This window comes from Gymnoscopelus braueri (genome assembly GCF_963280865.1).
Source record: "Gymnoscopelus braueri genome assembly, chromosome: 12".
In the NCBI taxonomy this organism is placed as follows: domain Eukaryota; kingdom Metazoa; phylum Chordata; class Actinopteri; order Myctophiformes; family Myctophidae; genus Gymnoscopelus; species Gymnoscopelus braueri.
This window is the reverse complement of record NC_137614.1, coordinates 50214788-50238455: the sequence shown is the minus strand read 5'-3', so window position 1 is coordinate 50238455 and position 23668 is coordinate 50214788. Positions and strand designations below refer to the sequence as shown.

The following is a 23668-nucleotide window of genomic DNA, read 5'->3' as shown; positions in this document are numbered from 1 at the left end:
CCTTTTTCTCTTTACAAGAACGGCATATCAATGGATGCTTTTACTCTCTTAGAATTTGCAACAACAACACACACTTTTCCTCTCTTTACTTCCTGTATAACAACACACGGCCGCAAGGCATGCCGGGAAACTCTTGAACAGCCATTTATGGTGTAAATGGCTGTTACTTGATTCACATAATGAATGATAGAAAGCAATTTTATAATTGGATTTTTTTCCTCAGCTGTATCAACAAATATATATTGAACTATGATCCAAACCCATAATATTGTAACGAGGGAACTAACTGCCAGCCTATCCCCAGTATCTGTGTTGATGCCAGCCTATTGTGTGTATGTGCTGCTGAGTATAATGTGTCCTTATTGGCTCTCAGGCACCAGAGGTACTGTTGCATATTGGTTCAGCCCACCTGTTTGAGTCAGTTGTATTCCGGGTTTAAAGTGTATGGACGTTCGAGTGTTTATCCTCCGCCTCTACAAAAGAACCAAGGACTTATAACTCAAAGACTGACAAGGTTATAGAATAACTGTGAGTTCTGTAACACATACCTGTACTGCTGTTTATCGTGCTGTTGTCCTGTAAAACCGCCGGTCCGACAAGTAAACAAAGTACTGGATAATCGTTCTTCTTGTGGCTTTATAACACACTCGCCTCCACCATCAGAAGTACACAAAGTGTCCACACCACAGGAAAGTAACATCGCCACAATATTTTAATTGAATTCTATGAAGTGTTACACCCCAGAACAACATTTGGACTTGGGTGACAATTTTCATCCTATAAATTGTCCATCCATAAATGATGCATCCTGCAAAGACCTTTATTCACACCTCTAGTCTACCTTATAGTAAGTTTATGGAAAAGGTTTTGCCTAGATAATCACAGAACACATTCACATGATTTCATATTTGATTTAACCAACCATTATTAAAACAGCAATAATTGTAATGTGTAAGAATTCTATGAACAGTTTTAAATGTGCTTAATTATCTTGGGCCACTGATGTGATGAACTGTGAACCCAGCGTCTTCCTTGCTTGGCCCACAGGCTGTTTTTTGTTAATGCTCTTGCATACAAAATAAGTCAGTAACAGTAATTATCAGACCAGTGTTTAAAGGGTTAACCTTCTTGGGCCACCAATATAACACTACCTAGAAGTCAATATGAATGTATAGTTTAATTTATCCTGAAAATCCTGACTCCTTATTCAGAATGTCAAATGTCTCCTTCATACAAATTATTTTTAGTGATGTCCAAGTCAAGTTCAGAGTGGATTTTCAAGAGTTAAAAGGTAAGTAGGTAAATACATTGACGATATGCAGAAGTACATTTGGTTAAAGTCAACTAGTTGGTTGGTTTTCTGAACAATTCAATTAGTGAACTATAGTCTCTATATAATACGACTGTATCAGCTTAGGATAAATGTCCACCAGATGCTGCTCTGGCACAGTTTTTGTGTGTGTGTGTGTGTGTGTGTGTGTGTGTGTGTGTGTGTGTGTGTGTGTGTGTGTGTGTGTGTGTGTGTGTGTGTGTGTGTGTGTGTGTGTGTGTGTGTGTGTGTGTGTGTGTGTGTGTGTGTGTGTGTGTGTGTGTGTGTGTGTGTGTGCGTGCGTGCGTGTAGACAGTACACACAGCAGACATGCAGACATTTTACTCAGTGTCGTGTCCACAAGGTGAGGATCATACATGTGAGCTGGACGTGAGACACACCAACATTCTTTACCCAATGTTCCTGTTCTGCTTCTAGTCTAATTGTCCTGGACAATGTGTCAGTGAAGCTTATGCAGTTACCTTCATCTAAGCCAGGGGTTCATAAAAACTACCCACTGAAACATCATTACAAACTAGAAACAAAAGTTTATGTATCTCAAAAAAGATAAGAAGATATAAGACAAACTGACTAGTCCATTAGTCTGACACTAGTTGACTAGTCTGACTCATCCCTAATAGACAGATCAATCAACAGTTATATTTAACAAACAGATAGAAGGTCACCTTTAGCAGAACTCTTCTCGTCCCACATCTTGTCGAAGACGATTCCCAGCTCTTTCCCATATTCATCACCGTACCACACCAGCAGTTCTTCTCTTCTCACAGGACGACAGCAGTGATACACAACGGCTTGTCGATACTGGCGCGCGATCAGGTTCAGTTCTCTCTCATTGCGAGCACAGTTCACATACCTCTCACACACACACACACACACACACACACACACACACACACACACACACACACACACACACACACACACACACACACACACACACACACACTCACCACCCAGGAGTATCCACTCTTTTCACCTTCCTCTTTGTTAATCTCCACTCCTTCGTACGGACCAAAGCGCGTCCCAATGGGAAGCTCTTTTTTCCCCTGGTAAAACACCCCTAGACCTGCTTTTGGAATGTGTGAGTCTTTAATCTACACACACACACACACACACACACACACACACACACACACACACACACACACACACACACACACACACACACACACACACACACATGGAGAGAGAGTGGGGTATAACATCAAATGATATTAAGATATCATTTGATGTTATATAAAGTTATATGTGTAAAGTATATATATGTGTAGTTTTACCTCAAAACTCCGAGGCAGGGTCTTCTTGGCTCTGTTAGGAGTTCCTAAAGGTACAGGACGGCCAACCCTGAGGACGTTCATGTTCCTCACAGTAAACTAAAAGGAACTCCTTCCACTGATCATAGACTGAACACACACACACACACACACACACACACACACACACACACACACACACACACACACACACACACACACACACACACACACACACACACACAGAACAGAGGTGACCAGCGTTGTTAAGTATGTCATACAACTAAAACATCGTTCCAGGTATTTGTGATATGCTATGTAATAACTCATTATTCATAAAATCATCATAAAAGTCAATCGAATGCTGCTGCACTTAGACTTCAATCTACTGTACCATTATTGTGACATCACTAAACTTGTGCATTAAGTGCATTAATATCGATACTATGCTTTTCACTAAAGTTGTGAAATAAGGTGATATTTTACATTTTATTGACTATTATACACACAGTACTACCATTACACATAACATGGTAATTGTGGGGTTAAAATGTTTCTTTACATACAAATATTTAGGCTTAGTCATGTTAGAAAAAGTACATACTTAGCATTTTTCATGGCATAGAAATGTAGCTTCAATCTCACCATAAAACTACTTCTCTTCTTCAGTCTCTTCTTGTTTTACATGTACCTATAGTAGTGTATGGAGTTGATCTACTATCACAATATAATATTACAACCACATGTAACCTTAAGATTAACTCCCTCATGTATGGATCATAAACATACATTCTTCAGACTAACTCACTTGTATTTGATGTCTGATATCAAATAATAATCCTATAACAAAACAAAATAAATGTATGGTGTTCAAATGCTATCAATCTGCTTTTATAAGCCTAGCTGTTATTTAATGACATTACTGTGTTCCCATGTTACATATTACATTACCTATAGAGAGCTTAAACAGGTGGTTTCTCTTCAGGTTCTTGTATCTTATTTCCTCAATTTCCTTCAGCTGGTCTCACTGTTTAGACAAACTGAGGCCTCAGGTCCTCAAAGTCCAGGCTCTGTAATGGATGGAGAGACACAGGAGGGAATATCATTAATGTAGCTGTGGGCTGGAAAGTGTCTTTGTCACAGTTACCTCACAATAACATTGTCAGCTAAATAATAATACTAACATATTTTCAGTGGAGTAAAGTAACTACTACATTTACTCAAGTACTGTACTTAAGTAAAATGTTGAGGTATTTTTTACTTTACTTGAGTATTTCCAATTTTCAGTACTTTTACTTCTACTCCACTACATCTCAGAGGCAAATATTGTACTTTTACTCTACTACAATTATTTGAAAACGTATAGTACTTTGTAGATTTTGATTATTATTACAAAACATACAGTATCTGCACTTCAGCCATACATACATTTAGGCCTACATTTAGGATTTTTTATATTTTATACATTTAAAAACTTGTGAAATTGGACATTCTGCACAATGAGTACTTTCTACTTTTGGTACTTTAAGTACATTTTGATACCAATACTTTTTTGTACTTTTACTCAACACATTTTTTAATTCCGGACTTTTACAGAGTATTTCTGCTCATCTGTATGAAACAAAGCAAACAGACATTTACACTGACTGTAACTCCTTCTAGCTAGCATACAGCAACATACTGTCACTATAATGTATGGAATAGCTTATCTGTCATTATACTATATTATATATATTATATTATAACATACTGTCACTATAATGTATGGAATAGCTTATCTGTCATTATATACTATATTATATATATTATATAATAATATACTGTCACTATAATGTATGGAATAGCTTATCTGGAGGCAGCAGATAAAAAGAAGACAAATAAAGACAAATAAACTCATGTCAGATAACATTCACTTAATTAACATTACCAAATAAGCTGAATACAGAACTATGTGATGTGCATTGATAGTTTTCATTGTATAAATGTGTATGTATGTCACTATGTTTATGTATTGTTATATTTATAATTCTACCTTCTACCTTCAGTCAAACTCTTCCCTTGTCTTCACGAGGAGAAGCGGGAAAACTCCTGTCTGAGCCTCATTTACGTTCTGTCGTACGACGGTGTCGCCGCGCGCCTAAAAACAGCAGACCTACAAGCTCACAACGCGTTGAGGATGTAACGTGTTGTGAGCTTGTAGATCGGCTGTTTTTAGGCGCGGCGGCAGCGTCGTACGAATGAGACTCAAAGTCTCCCACAACACAAACTTTGCTACTCTGTGTGTGTGTGTGTGTGTGTGTGTGTGTGTGTGTGTGTGTGTGTGTGTGTGTGTGTGTGTGCGTGCGTGCGTGCGTGCGTGCGTGCGTGCGTGCGTGCGTGCGTGTGTGTGTGTGTGTTTGTGTGTTAGTGTGTCATTATTATATATTTTTTCCTTTTACCATTATCATTATGAATGAATTAAGTATGAATTAAGTACTGTACTTAAGTAAAATGTTGAGGTATTTGTACTTTACTTGAATATTTCCAATTTTCAATACTTTGCATTGCGACGCGTTGTGAGCTTGATCTGCTATTTTCAAATATTTAGTACTTTTACTTTTGATACTTTAAAGGGGAATTTTGGACTAAAGTTTTCTTACCTTTTCTATGACGTTATGATATCTTAGGATGAATGGTACAGTAGAAAATTTTCATAACTCCACCCCTAAGCCGCCACAGCTTAAAAGGTGCGCGGATAGGCCTTAGGTTAGATCACATATTTTAACAGCTTTTTTTATTTAATTTTTTGGTGAGATCTGACGTTCATAGTGACAGAACACTGTCCCAAAAAAAAAAAAAAGAAGTCTCGCTAGACGAGATTGAAATCTCGAGATTTCAATCTTGTCTTGCGAGACTTCTGTTTTTTTTTTTTTTTTTTTTTTTGGTTGCATAGTGTTCTGTCACTATGAACGTCAGATCTCACAAAAAAAATTAAAAAAAAAAGATATTAAAATATATGATCTAACCTAAGGCCTATCCGCGCACCTTTTAAGCTGTGGCGGCTCAGGGGTGGGGTTATGACATTTTTCTACTGTACCATTCATCCTAAGATATCATAACGTCATAGAAAAGGTAAGAAAACTTTAGTCCAAAATTCTCCTTTAAGTACATTTTGATGCCAATACTTTTGTACTTTTACTCAAGTACATTTTGAATTCTGGACCTTTACTTAAACAGAGTATGATTATATTGCAGTATTGGTACTTTTACTTAAGTAAAGAATTTGAGTACTTTTTCCACCAATGGTAGAAATAATGACAACAAATATCAGATCCAACACTGACAGGTAGACATGCTGCCAAACAAACAATGGCGCCATCTAGTGGAAAATAATAATGAGTCAAATGTGAGATTCGTTTAATAAACAGGATGAATAATGTAATAATCAATTGTAGACATTTTAAAACACACATTTTCTCTTCCTGGGGGTCCCTGGAACAAAGTATTTTCAGAGGGGGGGTCTGCGGCTAAACACGTATTAATTTGGAGGTAGAAATAAGCAACCATGTCTATGAAAAAAAGGCCAAAAGAAGCGACTAGGCTACGGCTATTTAAAAAGAAAGCTGATCTACAAGCTCACAACATTAGGAAACGGGTCCATTTGGTTCCATTTGTACACTCTCAGAGTTAAATGAACATAGATTTTACAATATAAATTGCGGTCCAAGTGATAGAAATGCCATTAAATGGGGGTCCGTAGCCCTAATGCATGTCAAACTGGGGGTCCTTGAAATTAAAATGGTTGAGAATCACTGCTAGAGCCGTAAAAAAATCTTCTCTTATGGGGGTCCCTGGCGTATCTTTTGAAATGGGGGTCCGCGGGCTAATAAGTGTCAATTTGGGGGTCGTTGACATGAAAAAGTTTGAGAACCACTGGCTTATAATAAGTGGATATGGCAACAACACCGGGTTTGTTCTTGAACGCAACTCTTACTTTTTTTTCCACAACACTCGTCAGCGTGTACGCATGCGCACACCGCTCACTCACTTCCGCCTTCCTGACAGCCAGCGGTAGAAACAGCTCCAGTCTGATCACAGTTCAGCGTTCATACAGGTTTATTACTGTTATTATTTACACTTATTATATTGTTTTAAACGGGACACGGTTCCCCTGCAGCCTCTGGATGCGCGTGCACCTGTGCGTGGCGCTGGCGGGCAGCCTGGCGCTGGCTCTGTGGTGTCACGATGCTACAGGACGACAGTTCACTGACCAGGAGATGGCTGGAGTCAGGTACACACACACACACACACACACACACACACACACACACACACACACACACACACACACACACACACACACACACACACACACACACACGCACGCACGCACGCACGCACGCACGCACACACACACACAACTCTGAGAGTGTACAAATGGAACCAAATGGACCCATAAGGGTCCATTTGGTTCCATTTGTACACTCTCAGAGTTACAGACCTGCAAGGGTCCATATTTGGAACCCCCCAAGGAACCCAGATGGTCCCTGGACCCCACTTTGAGAACCACTGCCATAGATAATGCCCCACCCAAAGGAGTAAAGGAGTGTAAAACCCTACTCACTTTCAAAACTGCCCTAAAGAATCACATTCAGGAGGCTGCAATTCCAAATTGGCCCCTGTCTAAGTCTTAACCTACCCCACCTCCCCACCTCCTATCTATGTCTATGTCTATTGTACATATTTATTTTGTGTGACGTTCTGCATAGTAGTGTATATTTGTATGTCTTATATGTCATCATGATTTGAGTGCACAGGGAACTCATTTTAAACAAGCCTAGTGCTTTTATGAGCGATCCAGTTTAGAGGACCTTGTATTGTGAATTGTACTTTTACCATGTCTTTCTAAATAAAGTATTCAATCAATCAATATATATCTATGTGTAATGCACAGATTACACACATGAAAAAACACACACACACACACACACACACACACACACACACACACACACACACACACACACACACACACACACACACACACACACACACACACACACACAGCATTCTACTGATTGACTGAGTTCTACAGGTAATTAGTCATAAATAATAGTGTCTTCAGTAGAGCCTGTGGTCTTTTACATCAGTCGTTCTCAAAACCTTTTTAATTCCAAGAAGGACCCCCATAATAACTCTCCCAAGGTTACAGACGACTCCAAGGGTCCATTTGGAACCCCTTCCTCAGGGAACCCTGAGGTACCGGTCCCTGGACGGACCCCACTTTGAGAACCACTGTTTTACATAATCAGTAAACAAAGACATACTCAGAGAGGGCTCCAATAGGCTCTGTGCACAGCAGCCATATTGGAAGGAAACTGGGCCTCTTCCTTACTTCCTCCACAGGTGTTTCCAATGATACTAATGAAGGCTCTGTTCCATTTCGTGTAGCACAGTGGTTCTCAAACCTTTTTAATTTCAAGGACCCCCATAACTCTGAGAGTGTACAAATGGAACCAAATGGACCCGTAATGTGTACACTCTCAGAGTTACACACCTGTAAGGGGGCATTTGGAACCCTGTCAAGGAACCATGAGGGTCCCTGGACCACACTTTGAGACCCACTGGTGTCTCCAGTGAGCCAACTTGCACAACCTCAGCCCCCTGACTCTGTTTGACATGGGGCCTAACCTAAACCTAACCCTAACCCTAACCTTAGTGCAGTGGTGGAAAGTAATTAAGTACATTTACTTAAGTACTGTACTTAAGTACAATTTTGAGGTATTTGTACTTTACTTGAGTATTTCCAATTTCCAATACTTTTACTTCTACTCCACTACATCTCAGAGGCAAATATTGTACTTTTACTCCACTACATTTACTTGAAAACTTTAGTTACTAGTTACTTTTCAGATATAAATTATGATATTATAAAACATACATTAACCACTTTAGCCCTATTTTATACATAGCGGCTATTTGAAAATAGCCGATCTACAAGCTCACAACGCGTCGCATCGCGACGCGTTGTGGGCTTGTAGATCTGCTATTTTCAAATATTTAGTACTTTTACTTTTGGTACTTTAAGTACATTTTGATGCCAATACTTTTGTACTTTTACTCAAGTAAATGTTTTATTCTGGACTTTTACTTGTAACAGAGTATTTTTATATTGCAGTATTGGTACTTTTACTTAAGTAAAGAATTTGAGTACTTTTTCCACCACTGCCTTAGTGGGGGAACATAGAACCCGGGGAACATAGGGATGACCTGGTAAGGGGAGGCCCAATTTCTTTCCAATATGGCTGCTGTGCATTGTGCATGGAGCCTATCGGAACCTCTCCCTCCGCTATATAACTCAGAGATGAGGTTCCACGCAGCTCGGTGCCTAATTTGGAGGAGACGGTGCTTTTTGTTTCCATTAAATCTCCCGGTGTCAGTAATATGGCAGATGGAACTGTATACCCTTTGTTGACTGAATGTGTGCATGTATTTAAGTCACAATTATTACATAATAATAATGCAATTATTTGAGATAATCGCAATTACTTTTACATAATCGTCATCATCGCTTCCTTGTTGAACATTCAAGCAAAAGAAGCTTACAACACGTGTCAACGTGTCAAAAATGTGTGCATGTAAATATTGTTACTGATGTTGTCGTCGCAATTCAGGGAAAAAAATCTCAATCTCATTATGGATAACATTGTGCCCTAACGCTACCCACCAGCCAACCTTCTCTCTTAACTTGAACCTTAATTCTGACCCTGATGTTTCAGACAGCGCATCAAAGCCATGTTCTACCACGCCTACAACAGTTACCTTGACAACGCATTCCCCTACGACGAGCTCCGCCCCCTCACCTGTGATGGACAGGACACCTGGGGCAGGTGAGATCACTTCCTTCTGGTTATACTGTCTAGCACGTCTTCTAAAGGAATTCATTTAATGTGTCTCACACTCTGTCTGTCTGTCTGTCTGTCTGTCTGTCTGTCTGTCTGTCTGTCGCACCACAGTTTCTCTCTGACTCTGATTGATGCGTTGGACACTCTACTGGTAAGGTCTGAGTTAATAATAATAATGCATTTTATTTATTTTTCACTTTACATTTGAAACAAATCTCAAAGTTCTACAGTACAGAATAAAAACTGAAAATTGCATAAAAACCACAGCTAAAAAAAATGAGCCTAAAATCTATTTAAAACATGTGGGCTAAGAAAGGGGGTAAAACCAGAATAGCTAACCGAATGCTTCATTAAAACCGGGAAAGCATCTGTGTCATTTTTTGATATTAGCGTTGGTATTCAAAAATAGCAGATCTACAAGCTACGAGCTTACATCTGCTTTTATTAGGGGTGTGCCGGTACACTAATTTCACTAAACGATACGATACGATATTGGGCTCACAACATCGATACGATGCAATATATGGCACTTTTTTATTATGAAAATATATGGGGGTGGGGCGGGGGGGAACAAATGCAAACAAATACTTCTGTTTTTGCATTATTATTGGATTTTTTTTTTTTTTTAGCAATATTTATTTCCCCAAAACGATACATATCGTCACGAAAACGTATCGCGATATATCGCGGGACGATATATCGGCACACCCCTAGGCTTTTATTTTTTGAAAAAACTACGGTACTGATTTAGAAGCCATTTGTAGAATGGGCCTCAGGTCTTAATGGGTTAAAAAGGAAAGTCTCTAAAGCATCAACAGACTGTGGAGCTCTTAGCTGGTTGGGGTCATGTTGAAGTAGTCGATTATGAGTTGTGACGACCATACAGACGTACTGTTCTCATGTTTTTGTGACCTTGGCTTGTTTTTCTTGACCACAATGTTCAAATTTAACCCATTCAGACCGGGAACGCATCTCTGGGGGGGTCCTTCATATGAAAAAAGTTTGAGAACCAACCACTGATATCAACATAATTTTTTTTTTTTTCAAAAGAAAAGTTAGGATTTAGAAGACATTTGTAGAACCCCCAGAAGCAAAGACATTACCAAAACAAACATATATATTCAAAGATTTGCACAAATGTTCACGATTTCTCAACAAAAAATATTTTTGAATAGCCCAAAGTATAAAATAATGGTTGAAGTGGTTGAAATCTAAAATGACAGATGCCGTCCCCGGTCTTAATGGGTTAAATGGCAAGTTTGTTGTATCATACAGTATATCTTGTCAGCAGGCATGCACAGAGGACTTTTTATTAGCTCAATGAGAGCTGATAAGAGTTACCAGTCGTTACCAGTCCTTACATCCTAGTTGCCTGTGGTCCCAGTTTACGACACAGAGACACTACACTTGTCTCTCTAGTCCAGTGGTTCTCAAACTTCTTCATGTCAAGGACCCCCAAAATGATATGTATCTCTATCTCAAACATTTTGTTCCAGGGACCCCCAGAAGCAAATATTTCTGCTACAAATGTTCGCTTAAAAAAATATATATATTCAAAGGTTTGCACAAATTTTCAAGATTTTTCAAAAATAGCAGATCTACAAGCTCATAGCGCGGCACTCGGTGCCGTGCTATGAGCTTGTAGATCTGCTATTTTTGAATAGCCAAAGTATAAAAGGTCAAAATTATTGTGATGCTATATTAACACATTTAGATGGGTACCCCCTGGAACCCCCCCCAGAACCAATGCTCTAGTCTACATTTGATCATGTATGTGTTTACCCTGCTTGCTTATTATTGCTTATTGTCGCTCCTAAATTAAACATATACTGTGTATTTAAATGATTCAAGATTTGGATTGTGTGAACTGTGCAGCGTTGCAGACATTGATATTCTAGTCATTGTTACTGTGTGTTTGTGCAGGTCAACCATACAGATTAATATATGCATGTGTTGTTATAATGTGTTGTGTTGTTGTAATTATGTTATGTTATAACGTGATGTGTTGTGTTTGTGCAGGTTTTGGGGAACCATACAGTTTGATATTTATGTGTTGTGTTATAATATGTTGCGTGTGTTTGTACTGTATAGGTTTTGGGGAACAACACAGAGTTTCAGCGAGTGGCGACTGTCCTTCTGGACACGGTGGACTTTGACATTGATGTCAACGCCTCCGTCTTCGAGACAAACATTAGAGGTATTCCTTGTGTTCATAATTGTGTGTGTGTGTGTGTGTGTGTGTGTGTGTGTGTGTGTGTGTAATAAAATACATGCTTTCCAGGACTGACTCCTTTTTGGAGTGGTCGAGATTACAGGTTAAACAATCTAATTGCGCTGTATTTTATGAGAGGCGAGCGGAAGTAACCGCTGGTACCATGCCAAGTCTAACAAAATCCCAACTATCTTGGCCATAAATGTAACATCGCCGGGCGGAGTGGACAGTGCAAGTAGGACGAGATTGTCACAGAATACACGACCAGGCTACAGTAATAACCGTCCTGGAGCGACGCAGGGTCCCAAAAACGAGCTACACCACACAGCTTCCTTGGGTTTAAATATACTGTATAAGCCCAGTGGCAAATTGGATACCAACACAGTCAGTTTGGGCGTGAACTCCGACTGGCCGGATCTGAACGATCTGTGTAACTGGACTGGGTTTTTTTTTTGTGGAAAACAGCCGACGTCAAGACTGTGAATGTCTATGATCAAAAAATATATATAAAGCCGCATATTTTTTAATTAAATATAGTATATTATATAATTAAATATTCAGATATCTTTTTGACACAGAATCGAATGTTTTATGGTCATGATTTACCAGGAGCCTAGATGGCTTGATTCCAGGCTTAAAATAATTGATATACATATTTTCAGAAATCTCTTATGGGAAAAATGTATGGGTTTTCTACCTGTAGCACCACAAAATGGCCCGCCACTGCTATGCCCCATAAGTGTCAGCTCATTGCTTTTATATTTGGCAGCTGGGGCCATGTCCACAGGCTGGTGGTCAGGGGCTTGACCATGATGAGGTTGTCCAAGTTTAAAGCGGAGCAGCTTGCAAAATACTGCTCAATCTCCTCCATTATAGGTAGTGGCGCTTTTTGTATCCATAAATCTCCCGGTGTCAGTAATATGGCAGATGGAACTGTATGTCCTATGTTGACTGTGAATGTGTGCATGTATGTAGGCCTGTCACAATTATTACGGTACATAATAATGCAAATATTTGAGATAATCACACTTCTTTTTACATAATCGTCAAAATCGTTTCCATGTTGAACATTGACATTTTCAAGCATTTTCCAAAAAATAGCGGAACTAGCTGATCTACAAGCGTACAACACGTCACTTTGTGGCATGTTGTAAGCTTGTAGATTAGTTATTTCCACAATTTTTCATTGTTTTTATAGTATAAAAAGCTTAAATGCGTCAGTAATTTCTTTGTATATTTAAATCATTTGTCATAACTGCACTGTACAATTTGTGATGATGAAAAACGCCTAAAAACCAAACAGAAATTAAATTTGTATTCTGTTCCAATGTTCAATGCCAAAAACACAATTAAATCGCTAATCGCAATTATTTTGTGTGACAATGAATCGTCAAATTAAATGTGTAATCGTGACAGCCCTACATGTATGCGGTGTATTCTGTACACTCTGTACACTTGTTTGGAATGGATCCATGCACCGAGACGCAGGTTATTTCGAGTGCATATGACATCAGAGGCAACTGAAAAATATCAGGGCCCTTGTAATGTATTTTATTAATGTGGGAAGAAATTAAAGTGTGTGTGTGTGCGTGTGCATGTGCGTGTGCGTGTAGTTGTAGGTGGGATGTTGTCAGCTCATATGTTATCCAAGAGGGCGGGGCTGGAGGTGGAGCCTGGCTGGCCGTGTTCCGGCCCACTGCTCAGGATGGCTGAGGACGCTGCTAGGAAACTGTTACCTGGTAACTCACACACACACACACACTTTCTCACATTAGAAATGGTTTGAAAAGTAAAAAGGTATTTTCTTGCGACCCATAACTCTTTGACTGCCAATGACGAGATTTCTCGTCATATTTTAATACGGTGCCGTCTGCCAATGACGAGAATGATGATATTTTGCGTTTTCAGTGGTTTTCCACTGAAAACTGTACAGTACTGTACTTTCCAGTCAATGAGTTAAACTTTTGTGTGACCCAAAAATGGGTCTCGACCTACTTGGGAAACATGCATGTGAACTCCTTTGAAATGCCTTTGTGTGCGAAACGTGCTATTGAAATAAACATACCTCGCGTTGCGTGTGTGTGTGTGTGTGTGTGTGTGTGCAGCGTTCGAGACCCCTACAGGCATGCCGTACGGTACAGTGAACCTGCTCCATGGAGTGAGTCCCACTGAGACACCGGTCACCTGTACAGCCGGGGTGGGCACCTTCATTCTGGAGTTTGCAACGCTCAGCCGGCTGACCGGAGACCCTGTGTATGAGAACACAGCGCGCCGGGCGCTCGAAGCCCTGTGGGACACCAGATCTGATATAGGCCTGGTACATGAAGCTCTGTCTGTCTGTCTGTCTGTCTGTCTGTCTGGTATATTGTTATTATACAACATTGCTGTTAGGCAGAAAACCTGTATGTCCATACTCCATATTGCAATTTCTTTGGGGTTTACAGTATATTATAGTATTATGATACGATATTGGTTTCTCTGGGTATATCTGAATCCTAACGTGTCTCTCTTTCTGTGTCATTTTCTCTATGTAACCTGTCTCCTGTCTCACTCTACCTGTCTCTCTGTCCACGTACCATCTTTCTGTTGCTGCAGGTAGATAACTGTATTGACATGTTGTCTGTCTAACCTGTCTTTCTACCTGTCTGTGTGTCTGTCTGTGCAGGTGGGTAACCATATAGACATAGTGTCTAAGAAGTGGGTGGCTCAGGATGCTGGGATCGGAGCTGGAATCGACTCCTACTTTGAATATCTGGTGAAAGGAGCCATCATGCTGCAAGATCAAGAACTGGTCAACATGTTCCTGGGTACCTACCTACCTTATTATCTACCTACCTTATTACCTACCTACCTACCTACCTTATTACCAAGACCAAGAACTGGTCAACATGTTCCTGGGTAGGGTACCTACCTCCCTTATTACCTACCTACCTTATTACAGAGACCAAGAACTGGTCAACATGTTCCTGGGTAGGGTACCTACCTTATTACCTACCTACCTTCTTACCTACCTCCAGACCTGCTATGAAGGTAGGTAGCTATATACTAATGCTCTCCTGGATGCCCTGCCCTCAGCCAGTCTTGTCCTAAACGCAAGCAAAACAAAAATGTTAGGGCTAGAAACATTGACTCTGAGAGTGTAGGTATAACATCTGCAAGTGGTTCCACGATTGAGAGGGTCTCTGAATTTAAATACCTCTGCACCTGGCTTGAGGACAAGCTTTCTCCAAACTGAGATATAAAAAAAATTGTTCTTTAATAGAAATGAATCACGTGTTCCCATTTCTAGTAAACAAAAAACGTATTATTGAAGCCACTTTCCTCTCAGTCCTGGACTACGGTGACATTATTTATAGGATTGCTGCTCCATCAATTTTAAAGCGCCATGACACTGTCTATTTAAATTACTCTGCCTTAAGATAGATTACTGGTGATAATTGCACCACTGTGCACTTTAAACCCTTAAAGTTGGCCATACCAAGTGACCCCATGACCAAAAAGTTTATTTTAAAACAAAATGCCAGATGGCAGAAATAACTCAGAAAGGTTTATCGTCTCTGACAGAGAGGCGGGATAAACACTAGTACTAGTTTTAATGTAAACCATTGCTGGAATGCTATCTGCTTATATTTGTTCCATGCAGAACAATAGCACTTGTCAGACCCGCTCCAATTACCTTTTAATGCTCAAGGTTACTCATGTGCTGACAGAGTTGGGCCAGGCAGCGTTCTCTTGCCTAACTTCTTGGAACAAGGTTAGTTAGTTAAGTTAGTTCAGAGAAATTGTCCTTGATACTTTTACTCGAGATTATTGTTTTAATTTATGTATTTGTTATAGTTGAGCTGTTTTTAGGTACTGTTTCTTTCCCCAAGCCATCAGACTTGTGAAATATTACCCTACAAGTGCAATGTCCCCTAACCTCTCTCCTATACATTTTTTATTATTATTTTTTTAATAGAATGAAATAACAATACCCTAAAAACGAAATAAAGTAACCAAAAACCGAAAAGAAACACAATCCGCCCAAAAAACGAGGGGGGGGAGGCACTTCAACTTGAGGTTGCCCTGGGGCACCACATAGTGCTAATCTGGCCCTGCTCCTATATGCTGCTGAAGACTCCTGTTGTGCAATATTGCTCTCATTATGAACTGACTGTGATTTTATTTACTAGTGGTAATTTTAGTATTGTAGTTTTTAGCATTATTTTAACTAGGAGTAGTTTTAGATTATAGTAAGCCAGTGGAACGAAACATTTTTCAATTATGCATTTCATGTATTGTTGAATGACAATACATCTATAATCTATCTATCATCTACTTACAGTACCTACTTAACCTACCTCTACCTACCTTCCTACCTACCTGCTTAAATAGCGACCTACCTTTTGACCTACCTACATAACGTTCTACCCACTTTCCTGCCTTTACCAACCCATAGCCCCACCCCCTGCCACCCCCCATCCCCCGGCAGTTAAGAGAACAAATGAATATTAACGCTTTCATGTATTATTATGTAGAGTTTTGTAAAAAAAATTGTCTTGACTTGCTGTGTATGTACATAACACAGATGGTTTATTATGAATCAACATGTGTTATGTTCTAATGGGGTGATGTCCCTTTCTGTGTTGATGTGTAATACATTGTATAGTACGCACGACAAAATACAGATTCTCTGTAATCTCTGCTATGTCTGATTGTTAATTCCTTGTGACATTTATATTTTTTATCATCAGCAATCAAAATGTACAACTTTAAATGTACACCTCTCTCTCTCTCTCTCTCTCATGTCTTAAAATACCTACGCCTCGTTTCTCAGTAAGGACTGTAGTTCTTCAATATTTTATTTGCATTCATTATTAACTCTGAGATTAGAAATAGAATGTCTTACCGTATTTACATTTTAAGATGTTTTAACCTAACTTAAAATCATGAGGTTGTAGGCAATATTCAGCACTACTGTCTACATATTGACCTATTTCCTGTCTACGTATTGACCTACCTACAGTACCTGTCTACCTATTGACCTAACAACCTGTTCACCTTCTAACCTACCTATCTATTTACAGTCCTACAGTTGTTTGTGTGTTTTGATTAATATTTTATGTATTTTATTGTTTTATTCCCTTCCTAGACTTTGACAGATCCATCCAGAACTACACCCGTTTTGATGACTGGTACCTGTGGGTCCAGATGCATAAAGGAACCGTGTCCATGCCTGTGTTTCAGTCTCTGGAAGCCTTCTGGCCTGGTCTGCAGGTGAGTTAACACACGCACACGCACGCTCGCACACACATACAGAATCAGAATCAGTTATATTGTCACATCACAGGTTTACAAGGTAAAAAAGTGGGTGAACAGCCTGATCGCCAGAGAATTAGTATACATTGCACGGATCCAGTGCACGTCATTCCGTGCATAGTCGCCTAGAAACCCCGAAATTCCGTGCATATGTGCGGCGAGTCCCACGGTGGGCGTAACCAGTCGCAACCCTGAAAAACCCGGAAGCAGAGCAGTCCCCACAACAAAATTTACGATTCTGTGCCTATCGGTACATAACTCAAACGGCGCTGAGTAGGCACAAGGGAATGTCGCAACGTTCGGGACGGCAACTCGCTCGCTTTAGCTCGCTCGGTGGCCCCTTACGTGGCGACAATTCCCTTGAGACTACGCGCCTCCGAAATGGTTTAGTCACAATGGGGGAGATGCGAGGCGGCTATGCACGGAATTTCGGGTTTTTCCGTGTCTATTCACGGAATTTCAAAAACGTTCAAAGAGAACGTTTCCTCTGGCGATCGGGTTGGGGTGAAATTCGTTTTTGTACATCATTCCCATCGCAACGTTAGTTCCATAGAAAGAAGAGGGGGGGGGAGAAGAAGAGGGGTGGGGGGCAAGTGGGAAGGAGATCAAAAACAAGAGAACAACAGAAGGCCAGACAAGTTATCTACATATTTATAAAGTACCTGAGATAATAAAAACTAAGGTGCCTGAGCATAGCAGCAATGTATGTATACTGTGCATGATACACACACACACACACACACACACACACACAGACACACAGACACACAGACACGCCCACACAGAGCAAGTGCGAGGCAACGGCGCCCAGAGGCATGGCGCCCAGAGAGGCTTGGAATGGCATTGGCGCCCCAATGGCTTGGCGCCCTCGCCGTTTGCCCAGTTTGCCCAGGGCATCGCCAGATAAGCCAAACACTGTCCACGTCACACGCTAATAACAATAATGATGATGATAATTGTGTGTGTCTGTGTGTCTGTGTGTGTGTGTGTGTGTGTGTGTGTGTGTGTGTGTGTAGTCTCTGCTAGGTAATCTGGACAGTGCAGTGAGAACCTTCCAGAACTATTACTCTGTGTGGAGACAGTTTGGAGGTCTGCCAGAGTTCTACAACATACCTCAGGGTTACACTGTGGACAAGAGGGAAGGTTACCCACTGAGACCAGGTTAGTTCACTAACTATGACCCACTGAGACCAGGTTAGTTCGGTAGGTGTTGTGCTCCACCACAGCAATCCATCTCCCAGTGGTCTAGCACATTGTAACAGGGATAGACTCCTGCACTCTGGCTGATACCGACAATAATCCTCTCTGACCTACCTACCTACTTACTTCGCCTACTGAGGCGAGGAGATTACTTGTACAGTATAGTACAGTGTAATACATTAATTAACAAATTATATTAAGAAAATATCGGCTAAGACCATTAACAAGGTAATTAACTACCACATTTACTAGCTAGTAGCTAATGAATATCTAGATTGAGTAAGCAGTTGTTTTGTGTGTGTGTGTGTATGTGTGACCCTTGACCTTAGCCTAGAGGAAGCCTTTATGACCAAGGTCATTAAATACCAACCACTCCTACATCCCATCTCAGAGCTGGGTTATAGGTTCAGACTGTTTGTTTTTATATTTGGCAGCCTAGGACAGTATACCCACAGACTGGTTGTTAGAGGGCTTCAACAACTTGGGATGCCCAAAAAGGAGGCAAAAAGGCTGGCAACGTATTGTGCTGTCTCTGCTATAATTGGCAGCCGCCGCATATGGCGGAGACGCTGTGTTACTTATACCCATAGAGTACTGAGTGACATGCTTATTGTATCAAAAACATATGCCGTGTGTGTGTGTGTGTGTGTGTGTGTGTGTGTGTGTGTGTGTGTGTGTGTGTGTGTGTGTGTGTGTGTGTGTGTGTGTGTGTGTGTGTGTGTGTGTGTGTGTGTGTGTGTGTGTGTGTGTGTGTGTGTGTGTGTGTGTGTGTGTGTGTGTGTGTGTGTGTGTGTGTGTGTGTGTGTGTGTGTGTGTGTGTGTGTGCGCGCGCGTGCGTGTTTCAGAGCTTATAGAGAGTGCTATGTACCTGTTCAGAGCGACAGGTGACCACACCTACCTGCAATTTGGACTGGATGTGCTGGAATCCATCGAGAAGATCAGTAAAACTCCCTGTGGATACGCTAGTGTAAGTCATACTGATACATACAATAAGTCATACAGACTCTTCTCCCTCCTCCTGGCTCCATAACTGTGGAACAAACTTCCCATCCCAGTCACAACAGCAGACTCACTCGTCATCAGAAAAGTCACCTCTCCATCTCACCCTCTAGCACAGTGGGTCTCAACCTGTGCGTTGGGACCCCCAGGGGGGTCTCCACATGATTTTGGGGGGGTCCCCTGATGACAGTAAACTAAAGTGACAATGTAAGGACTTTTAAGACCTTTTTAATACCTCAAAAAAAGGGAAAGAAAAGAAAAAGACCATTACTGCATCGAAAGTCATCAACAAACTATAGTATAGTATATAGGTCAAACATTGGCCAAATGTTCAAATAATATAAGGAGGCTATTGAAAATAACAAATCTACAAGCTCACAGATCGGCTGGTTACACAGATGCGTTCCTGGTTTTAACAACTCATTCCCTGCCAGACTTATTTATGGCTGTGTTTGCCCACTGCCAGCGATTTAGTGTTTTTTATAACGTAAAAAGATTCACATTATTTTTTTCTTTCATTCTGATCGCAAGTCCAATCGTTTCTAAACACACCCGCGATCCGTGCACGCCGCTCAGACAACAAACATTCCGACCGAGGCGGAGTCTCTCTCCTTCAGCCCAGTGTAAAAACCCCATGTATCGCCATGTGAACGGTCGAATCACTTGCTTTTTTCACCTCGCCACAGACCTCGCTAAATCCCTTATGATCGCGTGTTCAACTGTTTGTAGACACACAGGGTAGTTGTGTGAGTGGCCCAGAGAAGACATTTTCAATCGCCGACATTCCATTTTGAAGTAGTAGCAGTTTCTAAAAAGAGTTTCTAAACAGCGTTTCTAAACAGCGTTACACGGGGGAGAAAAACGAAGCGTTTTTAAACAGCGTTACACGGGGGAGAAAAACGAAGCGTTTCTAAACAGCGTTACACGGGGGAGAAAAACGAAGCCGAGAAAAGACCGTTTTAGAGGGGGACCTAAACAGGAAGCGGACGGAACCGAAAATCTTCGATTTGACGTATTTCCGTATCCGGGTGTTTTTTTTTTCTTTTTTTCTTTTAATTAAAAGTCGTTTTAGTCGTTCTAGGCAGACAGGGCTTATGGGACAGAAGTCGTTTTAGTCGTTCTAGGCAGGGAATGAGTTAAGTACAGTACTTGAGTAAATGTACTTAGTTACTTTACACCACTGTGGGTTAATCACCAAATACCAATCAAATATAAATATTGCAATGCCTAATATGAATGCGATTATGAATAATTGTACCTGTGTGTCCCAGGTGAAGGACCTACGCGACCACCAGCTGGACAACAGGATGGAGTCCTTCTTCCTGGCCGAGACCGTCAAGTATCTCTACCTGCTGTTTGACCCCGCCCACTTCCTGCACGGGGGAGGAGGAGGAGGAGGAGGAGGAGGGGAGGAGGGGGGGGGGCTGTCCTCCTGGGAGGAAGGAGGTGAAGGCAACCAGTGCATTCTGGGAGTGGGGGGTTACATCTTCAACACGGAGGCCCACCCGCTGGACCCCGCCGCTCTTTACTGCTGTAGCCAACACGCAGAGGACAGACGGGCGCTGAGGGACATGCTGCTCGGCCTATCGCGGGACTCCAAGCAGACGGAGAGCCCGCCCACCGCGCTGCCGCTCGACAGATCGGAGAGCATCGCGTTGAAACCGGGGGAGACGAAGAGCGCCCCTCCCCTCTCCTGTCCCACGCAGCCGTTCAGCGCTCGGCTAGCCGTCCTGGGGCAAGTCTTCTCCGATAACACCTGACCTTTGACCTGATCTGGGCTCGGTTGGTCATCCTGGGGCGAGTTTTTCCACTGATAACACCTGACATGGGATCTGGGCTTGGCTAGTCATCCTGGGACAAGTTTTTCCACTGATAACACCTGACATCTGTTATGATCTGGGCTCGGCTAGGCATCCTGGGCCAAGTTGTCACTGATAACCATAGATATATAAACGCAGAAACCTCATTGGCCGCTGCGGTTCGTTGGAGCGATGAGTCATCGTGACCGCCGCTGTTTGAGTGGCGGCTGTGCCTCCTACAGCATGTATGCCCCACGTACAGTACGTCTACTGTAGCAGGACGGCTCTCCACTTTTAAAATCATCATAACTCGCTGAATTCTCCCGCGGTTTGGTTTGTTATAAATGTCGGACATGTATTTGTGTTTATGATACATGAAGATGCTTTTTTTGATTAAGATGATTTGGGTTTTTCATACGAAAACAACTTATCTTACATAGATATAGTAACAGTAAAGTTTATAAAACAGGAAAAAAAAAACGTTTTAGACTTTAGAGGTGGTGTTGATGGACGGCCCCACTGGCCAATGAGGCGTCTACCTATTTATGTATGTATATGCTGATGACACCTGACATCTGATCTGGGCTCGGCTAGCCATCCTGGGGCAGGTTTTTCACTAGCCAAATTCAATTCAAATTCTAATACCCAAATCTCTGCTCACTTCGCACTCTGTCCTCCAGCTCCACCCGGAAATTGTTCGTGTCGAATTGGTCATTTGCTTTTGGAGGAGCCGAGACTGGAGAGAGAGAGAGAGAGAGAGAGAGAGAGAGAGTGAGCTCCCCAAGCCACAAACATGTGAGTGTACATCCAGTGTTCACTCCAGCCTGTTCTCGTCAAGAGATTGGGTCTAGAAACTGTGCCGTGCGCAGACTTCAAAGGGATGTTTTAGAGCAGACGAAACTTTGATCTGCTCATATCCTACAATAAAATGTAAACATAATGTGCCTGCATGTGCGTGTAGAACGGTCTGAGAGTGAAAGTGTCCTGAAGAGATCCTGAAGTGCACTTATACATACTGTATCTGAATAACCGATCAAAGCTACTGAAGCAACACATTGAATAATGGGGTTGATCTTTATTTATACAATTGTGCTGTTTGTTGTGCATAGTGTGGGAGAATGCATTTCAAACGGCTCATATTTGAGAAATACAGCATATGCCATGCAGAAGGAGCGAGTGAGCAACTAGGCAGGAATATGAGTATTGATTGATTGCTCCGGACTCTCATCTAATCCTCACCACCTCGTGTGGAGGAGACTAAAGTGTGGAAGTTAACATTCACTGCTAGACTTATTTCTGGCTGCGTTTGCCCACTGCCAGAGATTTTTCATTGTAAAAAAAAAAGTACACAGGAGCCGAGATACAGAATATTTAAGTAATAAGTTAACCAGGAAGTGGATATGAGTCTAGATCTTCAAAAAATGATAATGATAATAAACGGGAATAATTACGTTTATTACGTCAGTGGCAGTGAATGAGTTAAGAGTATTGGAATTTGGCTACTGATAATATCTGATCTGGGCTCGACTAGTCATCCTGGGGCATGTTTGTTGATGAATAGAGAGACTTTACGGTTTGTTTGACTTGCGTTGGGAGTGTTGGCTCACTGAAAGAAAACTACATGCCAAATGTCCGCCAAGTGGGGCGTGACACTGTAGTACAGTATGATGAAGTGGTTCATTAATTTGTGGAGAAAAACTAAACAAAACTGAAATATGGAGGTTCGCGGAAGCTGCTGCATCTGAAGCACGTATGTGACTGGGCGCTGATGCACATGACCAAAAATACACTACTAGAGAATAGGCGTGACCTTATCGGAGAGGACCAATGGGTGGCGGTGGACCAATATGGGACCTAATGAGTGGGTGTGTCTTCATATCCTGGGTGTAGCCTACTGGGAGTGGGTGTATCCTTAATTTCATCACAAAGCTAATATTGTATTTGATGACAGTGGTCATATCTGCACTTGAGGCGCTGCCCCAAGACAATAATTTTACCCGGTCATCACGTGGATGACCCCATACAACACGTTACGGTGCGACTGGTTGGTTGTGACCTTATAGGTCAGCTATTGTTGAAAATGTTTGAATAGAGGTAAAGTGGTTAATTGAAATAAAGTACATTTTATATTTATTATATATTGACTTTGCTTTGTTTGCTTGTTCATTGTGTAATTGAAGTTAAATGTCCTTTTCATATATTAAAGTTTAATATAATATACTTCCCAGGAATAGAGAGACGCTAGGTTTCAAGTGGTTAAAGGGTCTGGTCAGGAAATAGAAAATGACAAAAATGCATACTCTGTTATAAGTAAAAAACAAACAAACAGTGAATAGTGTATCTGTCTACGACACTGAAAGTGGTACATATCTCTAAAACCTATTTAGTTTTGTTTGCCTATTATATGAACTCAAATAGAAACTCAAATCTAGGTTTTTCACATTGATATCAAGATTTGGAACATAAAACAATGTAATTAAAAAAACAGTCAAAACATTGGTATTGTTGGAATTGCAGTGAAAATCTGCCCTACTAGTTCTGTGTTCAGACATGGAAAAAACCACTTGAACCCCAGCATGCCTATTCTGGGGGAACATTCACCAAAAATAGCCGATCTACAAGCTAACAGTGTGTCTACGACATGTTGTAAGCTTGTAGATCGGCTATTTTTGACAAAGAGATTGGTTCTCCGG

The 23668-nt window shown here is 41.2% G+C and overlaps 1 protein-coding gene across 1 annotated transcript; it reads left to right on the top strand.

Annotated features, from left to right (window-relative positions):
- The first annotated feature begins 6622 nt into the window (after nucleotides 1-6622).
- On the top strand, nucleotides 6623-23113 carry edem2 (ER degradation enhancer, mannosidase alpha-like 2). Its single transcript, XM_080443545.1, has 11 exons — nucleotides 6623-6853; nucleotides 9342-9452; nucleotides 9579-9618; nucleotides 11559-11664; nucleotides 13293-13418; nucleotides 13785-13996; nucleotides 14345-14486; nucleotides 16811-16935; nucleotides 17994-18138; nucleotides 19023-19144; nucleotides 20448-23113. The coding sequence occupies exons 1-11, from the start codon at nucleotides 6747-6749 to the stop codon at nucleotides 20934-20936; spliced, it is 1725 nt and encodes a 574-aa protein (XP_080299671.1). The 5' UTR covers nucleotides 6623-6746; the 3' UTR covers nucleotides 20937-23113.
- The last annotated feature ends 555 nt before the right edge of the window (nucleotides 23114-23668 follow it).